Source organism: Ranitomeya variabilis, chromosome 2 (assembly GCF_051348905.1).
Source record: "Ranitomeya variabilis isolate aRanVar5 chromosome 2, aRanVar5.hap1, whole genome shotgun sequence".
Taxonomy (NCBI): domain Eukaryota; kingdom Metazoa; phylum Chordata; class Amphibia; order Anura; family Dendrobatidae; genus Ranitomeya; species Ranitomeya variabilis.
This window is the reverse complement of record NC_135233.1, coordinates 847,228,776-847,246,859: the sequence shown is the minus strand read 5'-3', so window position 1 is coordinate 847,246,859 and position 18,084 is coordinate 847,228,776. Positions and strand designations below refer to the sequence as shown.

General features: G+C 41.4%; 1 protein-coding gene across 3 annotated transcripts in view; it reads right to left on the bottom strand.

Annotated features, from left to right (window-relative positions):
- The window catches only part of DIS3L2 (DIS3 like 3'-5' exoribonuclease 2), a 445,122-nt gene that overhangs the window by 81,531 nt on the left and 345,507 nt on the right, over window positions 1-18,084 (bottom strand). For all 3 annotated transcript variants that reach the window (XM_077290198.1, XM_077290196.1, XM_077290197.1), the window contains one exon: window positions 5,575-5,654. In XM_077290198.1, coding sequence (XP_077146313.1) covers window positions 5,575-5,654 — 80 coding nt within the window. The remainder of the gene's footprint in view (window positions 1-5,574; window positions 5,655-18,084) is intronic.

The window sequence follows — 18,084 nt, the reverse complement described above, 5'->3', positions numbered from 1 at the left end:
CCGCTGGGCACCCGGAGACACCCCCCTCATCCCAGCCTGTGGCCTACACCCACGGTATCGGTAAGGCATGTTCACTTTGAAAGACGCATCCCCCATTTTCGCCCTAACTTTGGGGGGAAATAAGTGCGTCTTACAAAGAGAAAAATACGGCAAGTTTTTTCATAAACTATAAAAAGCAGCAAAAGCATAAAAAGCCTATACATTTTGTATAATCATATTGACTTGCAGAAACACATCAGACTCTCGCCTACCACGGAAACCTTCAAAAAGGACCTGAAGACCCACCTCTTCCGACAAGCCTACATCCTGCAGAGATCCTTAGTCTGATGAACCACCGCATGACCAGCTCTACCCTCTCCTAGTGTATCCTCACCCATCCCCTGTAGACTGTGAGCCCTCACGGGCAGGGTCCTCTCTCCTTCTGTACTTGTGTGTGCCTTGTTTTGCTCATGTTTATTGTGCTTGTCTATATTTGTCCATTTCACATGTAAAGCGCCATGGAATAAATGGTGCTATATAAATGAATAATAATAAAGAGTCATTTTCTAAAGCATAGTGAAAGTTCTAAAAACAAAATCAGAACAATGGCTAAACTGTGTGTGTGTGTGTGTGTGTGTGTGTGTGTGTGTGTGTGTATGTGTGCGCGCGTGTGTGCGCGCGCGCGCGGGGGGGTTCTCTCCATTCCAACCCACAAGTAATTTCTTTATCAGTTTTTTAGCACTTTATATTGCAAAGTTTTTTTTTAAGTACCGTAGATACTCTAGTATAAGCAGAGTTTTTCAGCCCCCCTCGGCTTATACTCGAGTCACTGTCGCTTAGTCTAGGGGTGGTTGGGTACTGGGCAGGTAGAATATTTAAGATGTCGACACACAATCAGATCATGCATAGGAGGAATCACGTGTGCCTGACTATTTACCATTTTTTTGGGCTGAAAGTCCCCCTCTCGGCTTATACTCGAGTCATACCCAGGGGTCGGCAGGGGAGGGGGACCGGGGGCTGTCTAATTATACTCACCTGCTCCTGGCGCAGTCCCTGGTTCCCCGGCGCCGCAGCTTCTTCCTGTACTGAGCGGTCACATGGTCCTGCTCATTACAGTAATGAATATATGGCTCCACCTCCCATAGGGGTGGAGCCGCATATTCATTACTGTAATGAGCGGTTACAGTGACCGCTCAGTACAGGAAGAAGCTGCGGCGGTGGGGAAGCAGAGACTGTACAGCGCCAGGAGCAGGTGAGTATAACGGGGAGGGGAGCGCTACGCGATATTCACCTGCTCCTCTTTCTGGCGCCACTCCGTCTTCAGCGTCTTCTGCAGTGACGCTCAGGTCAGAGGGAGTGGTGACGTGGTTAGTGCGCGCCATTTGCCTGAACGTCAGTGCAGAAGAGGCTGAAGATGGAGTGGTGCCGGAATGAAGTCAGGTGAATATTGAAAGTGCCGGGGGCCTGAGCGACGAGAGGCGAGTGTGATTTTTTTTTTAATCGCAGCAACAGCAAATGAGGCAAGTGTCCGTATGGAGCATCTTATGGGGCCATAATCAACGTTTATGTAGCACTATAAGGCACAAATATCATTATGGAGCATCTTATGGGGCCATAATCAACATTTGTGCAGCATTATATTGGGCAAATGTGTCTATGGAGCATCTTATGGGGCCATTATTAACCTTTATGCAGGATTATATGGGGCATATTTTAATATGGAGCATCTTATGGGGCCATCATAAACTTTGTGGAGCATTATATGGGGCTCCTGATTCAATATGGATATTCAAAAACACTTAACCTAATTAATTTTACTTTTATTGGTATCTATTTTTACTTTTGACATTTACCGGTAGCTGCTGCATTATCCACCCTAGGCTTATACGCAAGTCATTAAGTTTTCCCAGTTTTTTGTGGCAAAATTAGGGTGGTCGGCTTATACTCGGGTCGGCTTATACTCGAGCATATACGGTATCCAAGTTGAGTGAACCACTAATTAATGAGTGTGTTAATAAATGTGAAAAAAACAATCTGGACATGATAAAGAATGGCAAATTAGAGTGCAAAAATCTATGAAAGATATATTCTGGAAACCGTGTGAAAAGTGTCATGTGTAAGAGTGTAAGAAAACATAAAAGTGAACAACCAATAACCCTATCGGTTAGAAAGGCTAAAGAAAAACAGAAAACTGAGCCAGAGTATGACTTGAAAACATGCATGATGTAAGAGCATGTTCACACTGGCCATGGAAACAAACAAAACCAAAGGAAAAAAACAACAACATGTGCATATACCCTAATGAAAATAAATAAGTAATAAAGCAAGTGCATTAAATAATTAACATAGGGTACTTGGTAAACAGTATTTTTGATCAAAAAACGCATAAAGCTGTTCCACCGCGCCAAGGTGTACCCAACTGGAACAGTAACTACACTCTCTAATGTTAGAAAAGCTGACCACAAAAACTAAAAGGGTTAACTAGTGGGTTAACTAGTGGGACAGTTTTATAGGTCGGGTCGTTGAGGACGCGGTGATAAGTGTGTAGTTTTAATGTTTATTTTTTTATACAAATATTTATTTATAGATACAATATCTTGATGTTTTATTATTTTTGATAAATATCTTTACAATTATTTATTTATTTTTACCTTTTTTTACCTTTTTTTTTTTTTTTTTTTTACTTTGTCCCAATATGGGAAGATCATTTTTTGCAGGCTGATCGCTTCTACAGCTTAGGGATACAGCAGCATTCCCATGCTGTAGAAACTGTCAGCTATGCACTGCCAGAGAAAGTTGCTGATCATGCCCTGATCAAGCAACTTTTTTTAGCTTTGGTGACCTGGATGTCGTCATAACGACATCGGGTGATCATGACAACGATCGTGACCCCGTGTCACGCCACGGGGTCTCCGACCCAAAGGCAGAGAGGCTCTCATCCCTCTGCTGGCTCCGATAGCTTTAGTTCACAGAATATAGAGGGTTAAAGTGCCAGGAGCGGGGTGAGATCGCTCCTGGCATTAAGTGTAGGTGTCAGAATCAGCGGACACCCAGTGGCGATCGCCCACGCACAGTATGTGCGCGTGGGCGATCGCCATGCAGTAATAATACATCCCTGGTCAGATAGGCCCAGGGCACCGGTAGGCATTGTTAGGACATGTCAGAAAGGGGTTAAAGCCATCTTTGGACGGGATAGGAATTTAGATCATATCACCCCCTCGGCAAATGTAACTAATGCACTGTTTTCTGAAACAAACTGTTTTTAGTCTGGTTTTATTTATTTTTGCATAGTCTTTTTCTGTGTTTTTTTTTTTTTGTTTTTTTTATGAGATGTCTCACCCCCTCCCATTTTGTCTCTATGCCTGAACCCGGAATATCTTGTCATTATAGGTTTTACCCCACCAAAAAAAATCTGTTCTACCATCATGGTTACAACTAAGGGAAACCCCGTGGATCTCATTATCATTTGGACTGACCCGCTAATGTAACACTATGGCACTTTTAATTTATCTTATTTTAATTTAATATGGCTGTTGTGCGATAATATACACTAATGTCCTGGCACTGATGCAAAATTTTTTCTTCATACAGGGGTGACCACTGTTCTTTTTATACATTTTTATTAATTATTTGGATTGACAATTGGTTGGTTAACAGCACAATGCATCTTTATTTTTCTTCACTTTTTGGTATTGTTACCTATTTTACGCTTTCATATTTCAGTTTTTTATTTTTTAGAATGCTACACCGCTGATAATATGAACTGTACCACCCCACAGGAATTTATAGGTTTTTGTGATCAGCCTTTCTAACAGATACAGTTATTGGTTGTTCAATTTTACGTTTTACTACAGTCCTACACAACACTTTTCACACTTTCCAAAATATATCTTTCATAGATTTTTGCACTCTAATTTACCATTCTTTATCATGTCCAGATAATTTTTTTTCACATTTATTAACACACTCATTAGTGGTTCACTCTACTTAGTCAGATATATCCCAACACAGGACACCATTCACACTGCTCAGAATCAATACTCTTTCTTGATTTTACTGCACTTTTATCAATTATTTCTTACTATGTTCCATTGGTTTCTTTACATTTATCATTTATTGGAGGTTAACATACTCATCAATTACCGGTATATATTCTTTTCATTTTATAGGTGTTTTCATCATACTTATTTTTACCATTTCCATTGTCTTCAATAGTAGATAACCAATTAACTTTTTTCATTCTGTTTCCATCTTGGGTCATCAAAATACAGAGGATACATTACCTGATTTCTTTATAGCGGCGAGATGAACTTCTACATACCAATGAAGGGGTGGCCTAATAGCATCACTGGTAACCAGGAAGTGCCGTTACGCAAATCTCAATCACCAGCTCACGTGATGGCACACTATGACAACGGCATTGCTGAGACACATGACAACGTAGGGAAACAATGGCATTACCATGTTATCAGGACGCATCGCATCTCTGCTCATTGGATCACATGTTCTAACAACATGAGGCAGCGATGACACAGGAACCGCAAGGGAGGTGCTTTTCTTATATGCAACCATAACAATGGCGTAATCAATCACAGGTTGCCATGCGGCGGCAAGCAATAATCAGGCACACGTGATTCCTCCTATGCATGATCTGATTGTGTGTCGACATCATAAATATTCTCCCTGGCCAGTACCCAACCACCCCTGGATGAAGCATTTCAGTGTAAAACGCGCGTCGGGTGTGGTGGGTCCTCGGTAACTACTCCTGAGGTAAATACCTTTTACCATGTACTTCCTTTATTGTCTGATTTGTTCACTATATGACTGGTTTAACCTCATGAGTCTGACTGGCAGCATTATACGCTTTTGACTACTCAGTCTTAATATGGCAATTTAGCCCCTTTTTTGTATTACCACAAACTTTCTTGTGGTGCTGCTACCAGTTTTCCACAGGTATACATACATCTATTGCCCAGCCATTTATTCTCATTTCTAGACTGCTAATATAGCTTACATCTATTGATTTTTTTTCCTGTACATTATTGGATACCCTAAGTGTTTGGGACCACTTACATACATTTGCAATATGTACAGAGGACTGTATTAATATATGATACTCCGAGTATATATCAATGATTATATGCTATCTGGGTGTACCCACTTTATTAATGTACCAGTGTGCTTTCTCTAAGCAATTTTAGTATATATTTAATAAACTTTATATACTTTAAAAAAAAAAATGTATACTCGAGCCTCATTGTAATGTTTTTTCTATGCTGTTTTTGCTTTACCGCCAAAATAATGAGGGGATAGTTTGATGTACTTTATGTAGCAAGTTAAATAATGGTTTTATAAACTAAATTTGTTCCGCTAAAAATGGCCCATCATATGGCTATAAGTACAAAAAAAAATCTTTAAAAAAATTCATGGCTTTTGAAAGCTTGGTATAAAAAAGGTGAAGTGAAAAAACAAGAAATTGCTTACACAGCGCTTTTCTCAAGTTATTTTCTCAAGCATACAGTACACAAACACCAGCAGTGCAGGCATATCAACAAGAGCGGCTTGTCCCGATTTCCATCTACATTATTTACTCACTTGTTGCTGTCTCTGTAATTGTAGATGTAACAGCCTTGAGGCATCCCACTCTCTTTGTCTAATGTGAAGGAAAGTTTTAGCTGTGAAAGATTAAAATAAAATATTAGTAGGTATTTATTCTAAAAGGTCTTTCATCATCTAATATAGCCTGGCTAAATCACGGTAGAGCACTGGCCACTTGACAACACAATGACAATGCTTATAAATGGTTATATCATCATATATGTTTACATTATTATTATAATATTATTCTTATTTTTAGAACACCATTGATGCCATAGTGCTGTACATGAGAGAGGGTTACATACAAGATACAGATATAAAATAGTGAACAACCTAACAATGACCGACTGATACTGAAAGGAGAGGGCCTGGCCCTTGCGGCTTACAGTCTTTAAAATAATGGGAAAGACGACCGCTGGGGGCTGGTATTCTCAGGCTGGTAAGGGGTCATGGACATTGTACCCCCCCCAGCTTAAAAATAACAGCCCACAGTTGCTCAGAAAAGGCGTATCTATTAGATGCGCCAATTAGATGCACCAATTCTGACACTTTTACTGCCTCTTCCCACTTGCCCTGTGGTGGTCCTTTATCAGTCCGGCACTGGCACTTGCAAAGCAAGAGAAACAGCTGGTAAACACTCAGGTGACCTTACTGTTCTTGTTGACAATTAAAAAAAGTAAATGAAAAAAAAAAAAAAAAACGCATGGGGGCCCTCAATTTTCATAATCAGCAGAGGGAAAGCCAATGGCTGGGGGGCTTATTGTTGATATTATGGGAAACAAACAATATACATAAAGGTTCCTAGGCTATTAATATCAGCTTACAGCTGTAGGCTTAGCCTTTCCTGGTTATTAAAATGGGGAACCCCTCCCCCCCCAAAAAAAAAAAAAAAAAATGTTGTGGGGTTCCCCTGTATTTTTGATAACCAGCCAGGCAAAATTGACAGCTGCGGGCTGCAACCCCCAGCTGTCAGCTTCAGCAAGTCTGGTTATCAAAAATAGAGGGGTGCCCACACCATATTCTTTACATATTTAAATAATTAAAAACAACGGCGTGGGGTCCCCCCCATTTTTAGCAACCAGCCAAACTAAACAAGACAGCTGAGTGCTGGTATTCTCAGGCTGGTAAGGGGCCACAGTTATTGGCCTCCGAGCCTAAAAATAGCCTGCAGCGGCCCCACAGAGAAGGTGCATCTATGAAATGCACCAATTCTGGTGCTTTGCCCTGCTCTTCCCACTTGCCCTATGGCGGTGGAAAGTGGCGTTCATATTTGTGGGGTTGATGTCACCTTTGTATTGTCAGGTGACATCAAGCCCATGGCTTAGTAATGTCGAAGGCATCGCAGTTCATTTGCCCGGCTGATAACACAGCCTCTGTGACCTCAAGGCTTGTCACTGATGCTGCGCTCGCAGCAGCTCATTCATCAGTTGTTCTCAGCATAAACTGTCGCATTTTGGCACCGTCCAGGTTGAAAAAGGTTTATTCCCCAGACTCAGATTACGGCGTGGGACAGAACTACAGACAGGTGAGGAATATTATTGTTTTTTAATTTTGCTTTATTAGAGGAGACTAGGGATTTATTGGAATTGGCGTGAGGCGAGTATAACTGTTATCTAATATATAAAGCTGAATGTGTGTGTGTGTGTATGTATGTATGTATGTATGTATGTATGTCCGGGATTGGCATCTGAACCGTAGCAGCTACAGCCACAAAATTTTGCACAGTCACACGTCTGGACCCCGAGAGCGTCATAGGCTATGTTGTGAGGTGAAATTTTAACCCCGCGCTTTCCAATTCACCAAACAATTTTGCCCCTATCTACATAATGGGGAAAAAGTGAAAGGAAAAGTGTTGGAGGCGTCGCAGCTACAGGCACAAAATTTTGCACAGTCACACGTCTGGACCCTGAGAGCGTCAAAGCTATATTGTGAGGTGAAATTTTAACCCCGCGCTTTCCAAGTCACCAAACAATTTTGCCCCTATCTACATAATGGGGAAAAAATGAAAGGAAAAGTGTTGGAGGCAAATTAACAGCTGCCAGATGTGAACAAGGGGGACTTAAAGAATGACAGCGATGGCACCAAAGAGTATATACTGTACAGTTGCTAAGGTGGGGCCCCAACATGGGATAATCACACCACCACGGGGATATGAACACACACACAAAATGCGCCACACACTACCACGTGCTCGAACACATATACCACCCTCAGTGCACATTTCACCACACATACACCAACCTCGCCACATAAAAGTAGAAACACAAAAGTCGCCGCTCAAAACTCGCCACGCGCAAAACTCTCCACATGCAAAACTCGCCACACGTGCAAAACTCGCCACACGCAAAACTTGCACACGCAGAAAAATTGCCACACGCAGAAAAATTGCCACATGCACAAAAGTTGCAACACATGCAAAAGTTGCCTCACACAAAACTTGCACATACTCAAAAGGCACCACACATAAAACTCGCCACGCGCAAAACTCGCCATGCGCAAAACTTGCTGCACACAACTTGCTACACTAACCTGTCACATGCAACTCGACACACAAAAAGTTGCTACACGCATGTCGCCACACAAAACTCATCTCACAAAAGTCCCTACATGCATGTCGCCACACGCAACTCAACACACACAACTTGACACACGAAACTCGCCCTAAAACACACACAAGTCTGGTATCCTTCAAAAATAAAAATCTGATTAATAAGCAGACAAACTACAAGAGCAACAAATGTACCATATAGGAATCCGGCAGCTGTCAGTCACATGACCAGTCTATTATGTGTATGTGTGAGCTAATATATACTGCCAGGGGGTGGGCTTACTGTTGGCTGGGGATTTATCAGGCTGCCATTTTAGCTTACAAATACTGAGGTAAAAATACTGACCAAATAACGTGTGAACGAGGGCTAATACAGGAGGAGATGGCATACAGCTATATACTATATACAGGAGATGACACAGGTATATACTATTTACAGGGGAGATGACACACAGGTATATACTATATACAGGAGGAGATGACACACAGATATATACTATATACAGGAGAGATGACACACAGGTATATACTATATAGAGGAGGAGATGACATACAGGTACATACTACATACAGGAGGAGATGACATACAGGTATATACTATATACAGGAGGAGATGACACACAGGTATATACTATATACAGGAGCAGATTACCTACAGGTATATAGTATATACAGGAGGAGATGACACAGGTATATGCTATGTATAGGAGGAGATGACATACAGGTATATACTATATACAGGAGATGACACACAGATATATACTATATATAGGTGAGATGACACACAGGTATATACTATATACAGGAGATTACATACAGGTATATCTAATATATAAAGCTGAATGTGTGTATGTATGTATGTGTGTATGTCCGGGATTGGCATCTGTACCGTCGCAGCTACAGCCACAAAATTTTGCACAGTCACACGTCTGGACCCCGAGAGCGTCATAGGCTATGTTGTGAGGTGAAATTTTAACCCCGCGCGTTCCAATTCACCAAACAATTTTGCTCCTATCTACATAATGGGGAAAAAGTGAAGGGAAAAGTGTTGGAGGAAAATTGACAGCTGCCAGATGTGAACAATGAGGACTTAAAGAATGAGAGCGATGGCGACAAAGAGTATATACCGTACAGTTGCTAAGGTGGGGCCCCGACATGGGATACTCACCACACACGGGGATATGAACACAAACACAAAATGCGCCACACACTACCACGTGCTTGAACACATATACCACCCTCAGCACACATTTCACCACACACACACACCAACCTCGCCACATAAAAGTCGAAACACAAAAGTCACCACTCAAAACTCGCTACATGCAAAACTCGCCATATGCAAAACTAGGCTCACGCAAAACTCGCCACACGTGCAAAACTCACCTCATGGAAAACTCACCTCATGCAAAACTTGCACACACAGAAAAATTGCCACATGTACAAAAGTTGCACCACATGCAAAAGTTGCCTCACACAAAACTTGCACATACTCAAAACGCACCACACATAAAACTCGCCACGCGCAAAACTCGCCATGCACAAATCTTGCTGCACACAACTTGCTACACTAACCTGTCACATGCAACTCGACACACAAAAAGTTGCTACACGCATGTCGCCACACAAAATTCATCTCACAAAAGTCGCTACATGCATGTCGCCACACGCAACTCAACACACACAACTTGACACATGAAACTCGCCCTAAAACACACACAAGTCTGGTATTGTCCTTCAAAAATAAAAATCTGATTAATAAGCAGACAAACTACAAGAGCAACAAATGTACCATATAGGAAATACGGCAGCTGTCAGTCACATGACCTGTCTATTATGTGTATGTGTGAGCTAATATATACTGCCAGGGGGGAGGGCTTCCTGTTGGCTGGGGATTTATCAGGCTGCCAATAGCAACCAATCACAGTTCAGCTTCTATTTTGCTACAGTTAATTAACCTGAGCTCTGATTGGTTAATATAGGCAACAAAGACATTCTCAGTATAACAAAGCTAATATATGTTGTGAAATTCTTCTATTAGCTTAGTTTTTGCCTTTTAATAATTACATTTCTATCTATTTGTTTTGTGGTTTTTGTGTGCAGAATAAATTTTTGTTAACACATTCTATTTTGCTAACAGCAGTCATTAACCCGGGCGAAGCCGGGTAGTACAGCTAGTTTTTAAATAAAAAAGTAAAAGTGTGTTTTGTTTAATTTATAATAAAAGGCTTTATTTTGGCTGTGTGTTTATTTACCATACAACTATAGGATAGTAATGGATAGGTGTCTTATAGATGCCTCTCCATTACTAAGGTGACCTCAACCCCACCAATATGAACCTTACTTGCCACCGTTACAGGGCAAGTGTGAAGAGTCGGGCAAAGTGCCAGAATTGGCGCAGTTAATAGTTGTGCCTTTTCTGGGTGGCTGAAGGTTGTGATTCTTAGGCTGGGGGTGCCAATATCCATGGCCCCTTATCAGCCTGAAAATACCAGCCCCCTGCTCTATCTTGGATGGTTGTCAAAAATGGGGGGATCAAAAGCCATTTTTATTTATTTAAATAATCGCTGTGGGGACCCTCTATTCTTACAAACCAGCGTTGCCAAAGCCAACAGCTGAGGATGCAGCCCCCAGTTGTGAGTTTTGCCTGGCTGGTTATCAGAAATACAGGGGAACCCATGCAGTTTTCTTGTTTTAATTATTTATTTACAATGCAGGTGCCGGCTGATGAATACTCCCATTAGCCGTAGCCTGCTCTCTATGTTATTGGAGGCAGCAGGTGGTACCAATACCGGAAGTAAACTTTATTCCTCCGATCATAGCTGCGGGCTCACGCTGTCATTTGAAAGTGTGGAAATAACGGCTGTCTGTCCGGCGGTGATAATTTTACAGCCGATCAGAAGCGGTGTTTGACCTGCTGTCATGCACATGACAGCATGACAAACACCCGGTGTTCGGGGGGGTCAAACCCGAAAAGTAACACGGGCTTCGTGGTGAAGTCATTGTTCGGTGTCCGTGTCCGAACAGTAGGAGTTTGGTACAAACGCCGAACTTTACTGTTCGGGTTCCCCCATTCCTAAATGGGGGACATTCGTGAGAAGTTTTGGAGGTGATTGGGTGAGGAACTTAAGTGTCGAGGAGAGAAAGAAATCTTGGGAGGACTAGAGGTTGTGTGTTGGAACATATCGTGACATTAGTTCGGTGACATACAGAGGAGACAGATTATGGAAGACTTTGTACAGGTCAGTGCTGGCAGTTTCAACTGGATACATTGGGAGCCAATTAATAGATTTTCAGAGGAGAGGAGAACAGTAACGTGGAGAGAGGTGGATAAGTCTAGTAGCAGAGTTTATGACTGGAGCAACACAAGAGTGTTTGCAGGGAGGCAGTGGAGAGGAAATTGCAGTAGTCAAGTCAGGAGATTAGAGAATGGACAAGCATTTTAGTAGATTCAGCATTGATGAGAGGATGGATTCTGGAAATGAGTTTGTGGCGGTCGGACGTAGCAAGAGCTTGGATGTGTGATTAGAACAACAGGGAAGAGTCTTGGGTAAGTGGACTACTGCCACATTTACATGAATTTAATGTTAAGGCTACTAATAAAAACAAAAATCTTAAAAACTAAGTGATTCCTAAAGCATTTGTTCGGTTTTAAAAATATAGAGGATGATGAGACAATGACAAGGTAAGCAATAAAAAGCAGTTTGTACACAGCAGTGAGCTGTAACGTCAATTTTGCAGCAGTATGTACAAGGTAGTCTGAGACACACCTGTCACTGGTTTACACTGCTGTTCTCTGCTTCTTCTGATTGGCTGCTGCGCATAAAGCTTATCGCAATAAAGGCAATACAAATAAGACATTTCCAGTAGAATAAATGAAAAACAAATATTGCACAGATCCCACCAGTGGAGGGGGGGAGGAATGTAATCTTTACAGAAGGATTTTGAGAATTCGAGTTTGTGAAAACAAGCAAGATTGCAATTTACGGTTTATTAAAATTTGTAGTATTTATGAGATATTGACACTCCACAGCTTGTTGACTAGGAGGCCGACCACTGCTGCTGTCTGCACTGAAGCTGCTGGAGGTATCTGGAGTGCACTGTTGGCTCCTATTTCCTGGGTTGTCTGAAGTTGCTTTAACGCAGGTGTAGGGAATAGTGATGATGAGCGAATATACTCGTTACTCGAGATTTCTCGTGCATGCTCAGATGTCCTCAGAGTATTTTTTAGTGCTCGGAGATTTAGTTTTCTTCGCCGCAGCTGAATGATTTACATCTGTTAGCCAGCATAAGTACATGTGGGGGTTGCCTGGTTGCGTATGCAGCATCAATAGTAAAAAGATCTAATGTTACAAATAATAATTAAAAAAAAAAAGGTTATTCTCACCTTCCGACGTCACGGCTGTCCTCGGCAGGTTCCGGTGCCAAGGATGCTATGCGAGAAGGACCTGCCATGGCGTCACGGTCATGTGACCGCAACGTCATCACAGGTCCTGCGCTCATACCAACCCTGGGACTGGAAGCTGCCGCGTGCACCGCACACAGGCGCCAGGAATTCAAGGGGCCTTCGGAAGGTGAGTATATGTTTATTTTTTATTTTAAGTCAATTCTTTTCTTTCTTTTTTTTTTTTTTTTTTTTTTTTAACAGGGACATGATGCTCACATTGCTATATACTGCGTGGCCTGTGCTATATACTGCGTGGCCTGTGCTATATACTGCGTGGCCTGTGCTATATACTGCGTGGCCTGTGCTATACACTACGTGGCCTGTGTTATACACTACGTGGCCTGTGTTATACACCATGTGGCCTGTGTTATACACCATGTGGCCTGTGTTATATACTGCGTGCATGGGCTGTTATATACTACGTGGCTGTGTTATATGCAATATGGGTTGTTATACACTCCGTGGGCTGTGCTATATACTACGTGGCTGTGCTATGTACTCCGTGGGCTGTGGTATATACTACATGGCTGTGCTATATACTCCTTGGTCTGTGCTATATACTATGTGGCTGTGCTATATACTACGTGGCCGGCCGCGAACAATCAGCGACAGGCGCAGTCCGGCCACGAATTGGAACGGGATTTGAACCACGCTTCGCTAATTGGTCGTGGCGGCCGAATCCTGTGTAATCAATGTATTATTCTAAAATCTTCATAAATAAACTACATACATATTCTAGAATACCCAATGCGTTAGAATCGGGCTACCATCTAGTATGATAATATACAGTGGGGCAAAAAAGTATTTAGTCAATCAGCAATAGTGCAAGTTCCACCACTTAAAAAGATGAGAGGCGTCTGTAATTTACATCATAGGTAGACCTCAACTATGGGAGACAAACTGAGAAAAAAAAATCCAGAAAATCACATTGTCTGTTTTTTTATCATTTTATTTGCATATTATGGTGGAAAATAAGTATTTGGTCAGAAACAAACAATCAAGATTTCTGGCTCTCACAGACCTGTAACTTCTTCTTTAAGAGTCTCCTCTTTCCTCCACTCATTACCTGTAGTAATGGCACCTGTTTAAACTTGTTATCAGTATAAAAAGACACCTGTGCACACCCTCAAACAGTCTGACTCCAAACTCCACTATGGTGAAGACCAAAGAGCTGTCAAAGGACACCAGAAACAAAATTGTAGCCCTGCACCAGGCTGGGAAGACTGAATCTGCAATAGCCAACCAGCTTGGAGTGAAGAAATCAACAGTGGGAGCAATAATTAGAAAATGGAACACATTCCAGACCACTGATAATCTCCCTCGATCTGGGGCTCCACGCAAAATCCCACCCCGTGGGGTCAGAATGATCACAAGAACGGTGAGCAAAAATCCCAGAACCACGCGGGGGGACCTAGTGAATGAACTGCAGAGAGCTGGGACCAATGTAACAAGGCCTACCATAAGTAACACACTACGCCACCATGGACTCAGATCCTGCAGTGCCAGACGTGTCCCACTGCTTAAGCCAGTACATGTCCGGGCCCGTCTGAAGTTTGCTAGAGAGCATTTGGATGATCCAGAGGAGTTTTGGGAGAATGTCCTATGGTCTGATGAAACCAAACTGGAACTGTTTGGTAGAAACACAACTTGTCGTGTTTGGAGGAAAAAGAATACTGAGTTGCATCCATCAAACACCATACCTACTGTAAAGCATGGTGGTGGAAACATCATGCTTTGGGGCTGTTTCTCTGCAAAGGGGCCAGGACGACTGATCCGGGTACATAAAAGAATGAATGGGGCCATGTATCGTGAGATTTTGAGTGCAAACCTCCTTCCATCAGCAAGGGCATTGAAGATGAAACATGGCTGGGTCTTTCAACATGACAATGATCCAAAGCACACCGCCAGGGCAACGAAGGAGTGGCTTCGTAAGAAGCATTTCAAGGTCCTGGAGTGGCCTAGCCAGTCTCCAGATCTCAACCCTATAGAAAACCTTTGGAGGGAGTTGAAAGTCCGTGTTGCCAAGCGAAAAGCCAAAAACATCACTGCTCTGGAGGAGATCTGCATGGAGGAATGGGCCAACATACCAACAACAGTGTGTGGCAACCTCGTGAAGACTTACAGAAAACGTTTGACCTCTGTCATTGCCAACAAAGGATATATTACAAAGTATTGAGATGAAATTTTGTTTCTGACCAAATACTTATTTTCCACCATAATATGCAAATAAAATGATAAAAAAAACAGACAATGTGATTTTCTGGATTTTTTTTTCTCAGTTTGTCTCCCATAGTTGAGGTCTACCTATGATGTAAATTACAGACGCCTCTCATCTTTTTAAGTGGTGGAACTTGCACTATTGCTGACTGACTAAATACTTTTTTGCCCCACTGTATATATTTTTATATTTCGGCCACAGTTGCGTTACATAACCAATTTTTCCCCAAACAACCAAGGAATAATAAATGGACAAGGATCTGATGGCCCATTTTATTAAGGCAACCTTGGGAGGAGTTGTACTATTACATAACACTCTCCACCACCAGCTGCAACGCTCTGCCCAGTTTTTTTTTTAATGGACTGCAGTGGCTATGCCATGACTACTGTACACAAGACCTCTGCTGCCAATTACTGGGCTCATTCGCGGTTTACGAGCCAAGTGATTGGCGGAAGTGGTCATCTACTCGGACTCTGTAGTCATGTCATAACTGCAGCTCATTAACAAAAAGACTGGGGGAAACAGAAGAGAGCTGATGCTGGAGCAATGTAGGGAGAGTACAGCAGAGTTTGTGATTTTTAAACAGTTGAAGCTGATTGGTGGGGGGGGGGGGTCAAATTTCTTCCTTAGAAAATCCCGTTAACTTAGAGGAGAGTTTTAACGGGAAGAAGTTGTCTAGACGGTCTGGCAGATGGGGAGACTGTAGTGTGAACTACTTCACTATCAAAAAACGTCACCTCTAATCTAATTTTTTATTAATTTGGGAATTTCACCATCCACGAGAAATGGATTGTTTTACTGGATGTCAGGTGTCATCCTACTTGCAGCCATGTGGCATCTGTTTTTATCTTAAACTTGTTTTTTGTTCACAGTAGAAGTGCGTTTGTGGCTAAGCCAATAACAAAAATATAAAAAGACCCCTGGAAGGTGAAGTTTTATTCAAATTTATCAATGAGCAACAGGTCAGAGTGACAAGGAAGCAAGAACGAAGCATTCCAATCTGTGTCCATGTTTCACAGATCCCCACTGAATTGTTTGGTCGAGTCTGATCCACAAACATCAGATTAGAACGTTGAGTTTCCGATCTCGCTTGTTCTGCAATTTTCACAAATGTATCAATATATCCTTTCAACTCTGTCAGGTGATCAGCGTTAAGTTTTCACGAAAATTGGTTGTTCTTATGAGCGATCACTCTCCAATTATCATCCCATGTAAACAGGCTGAGCAAGCTGTAAATACAGGCCTGTACAAGGGTCATTACATTTTTGCATTGGTCACTTATACTATTACATAATAAGCACAACCCATTTCTCTCACCATTATGCAACGGAACCTTTTTAGTAAGGGATGAAGGAAGGTGGATTTATAGTTGCAAAATAGGAATGTTTCCAGAGAGATCAACAATATGTTTGGTCCTCCAAGTTATGTCACCAGTCTAAATTGGTTGGCACAGATGACAGGCTACAGGAAGACTTTTTAGCTTAAAATATTTGCACATAAGTAAAGCAGGAAACTTTCCTTGCAGTATCCTTCCTCTTACCCTAATCGACTATGTAAATTCCATATAAAAAAAATTATCTAAGTAGCCAAAGGCTAAATATACAAGATGATAAATGGATTAAGTCGTTTTATTCTGGTTTAGCCATGTACATACATTTTGGTTTTGTAGCTCAAAAGGGAAAAAAACAGCATTATAGCAGAAAGTTATAAACTGCTTGTATGATGCAGGCCATATACAACATTCAATAATTAGGGGTCACACTGAAAATTCATGACAACTATCAGTGGGGTCTAACCAATATTCACTAATAGCTAGCTCTGAAGGGCAGCTATCACAAAATCCCCTTTTAACTAAACATTTGTGTAGTATTTGTACATGTCTCTATCTTTCCCCATTTAGGATTTCATCAACTATATTGGAAAAAAAACAACAAATAATTCATTATAACACTTAAAGGGTAATTAACTTTTTTTACTCTTAGATATAAAATCCGCATAACTTCCATTTTGTCATCTTGCAAATGCATCCTGTTCCGAAAAGGAGAGGTAGTGGTTTTATTTGCATTACAAACAACCCGGTTACATTCTGCTCATGCTGAAGTATGTGGACAATGCTAGCACTGGAGGCGTTAACATCATTGGGCAACGCAAGCGCTGTCCAGCCAAAAATGTATTGGTGTGGCTGGGTCTTGTGGTGACACACAACCAGGGATTGTATTTTCTAACAGAATAGCTAGTCAGCAGATCTAATCAGCTCCATGCTGTAGTTTATTGGACAACACCACTTCCTATTTAAACTCCCAAAAGTCTTTGAGATTCTCTCAATTCTCTACTATTTACGCCTTCCTGCTTTATATTTGTTGCTGACCTTGGTTTGACTTCAGCTTCCTCCGACCAGATGATTCTGCCACTGACCTTGGCAACCTGCCTGACCTCATCTCTGTCCCCAAATTTTGTCTTGTACCTGACCTTTTTTGTTTTGACCAGATAAACTGTCCATAGAAGCACTATTAAGAGATGTCAGGTTTCCATGTACAGTTTGCCATTACAAATCTCAGCAGCTAATCAGAAAACCCATCAGTTTCCCATTGTCCCATTATAGAATTGTACAGGTAACGCATTACTTTAATACATTTTTGCCATTTAAATTTCTTTAACTATAACTGAGGATACTAAGCTATATACAAAAACTAATAGGGAGTTGCAAATACTTTCCAGAGTTGGGCTTCTATACTTACAGTCATCAGTGTAATATTCCAAACAGGGAAATGTTCCAAAAATAAATGGCTTTCAAAAACGTAAATCTATGTTCGTAATTTTGTGGAGAAACCATTAATTCCTCACATCAGGTGAAAGATTAACATCCTAGTGGAACACTTTCTTTCTAGTATTCTACATGTTTGACTTCTCAGACTTTCAGATAAAAGCAAACCACAAAATAATTTAATGAAGACTATAGTACACCGATTGTTGCTTTTCAAGATGTAACATACTGATTCACCATATGGAAAGAAGGAATCTCAACACAATGAAAACAAGTCTCAACTTCCTAAAGACCAAAGAGCCGGGTTCTGCCATATTGTAGTTAGACATTCATCATAATCATCAAGCACCACTGAGCACAAGTTGCTTTATAGTTAATCTGTTTGGAAACGAAATGAGGAAAAAAAACAAATGCACATTAGTAAACCAACATCAGTTTCCCATATTATAACTTTTTGTAGAAATCCTCTTTTAAGGACATTCAACTTACTATTAATACTGCCACTCGTGGGTCAAAAAATCTAAAGTGAG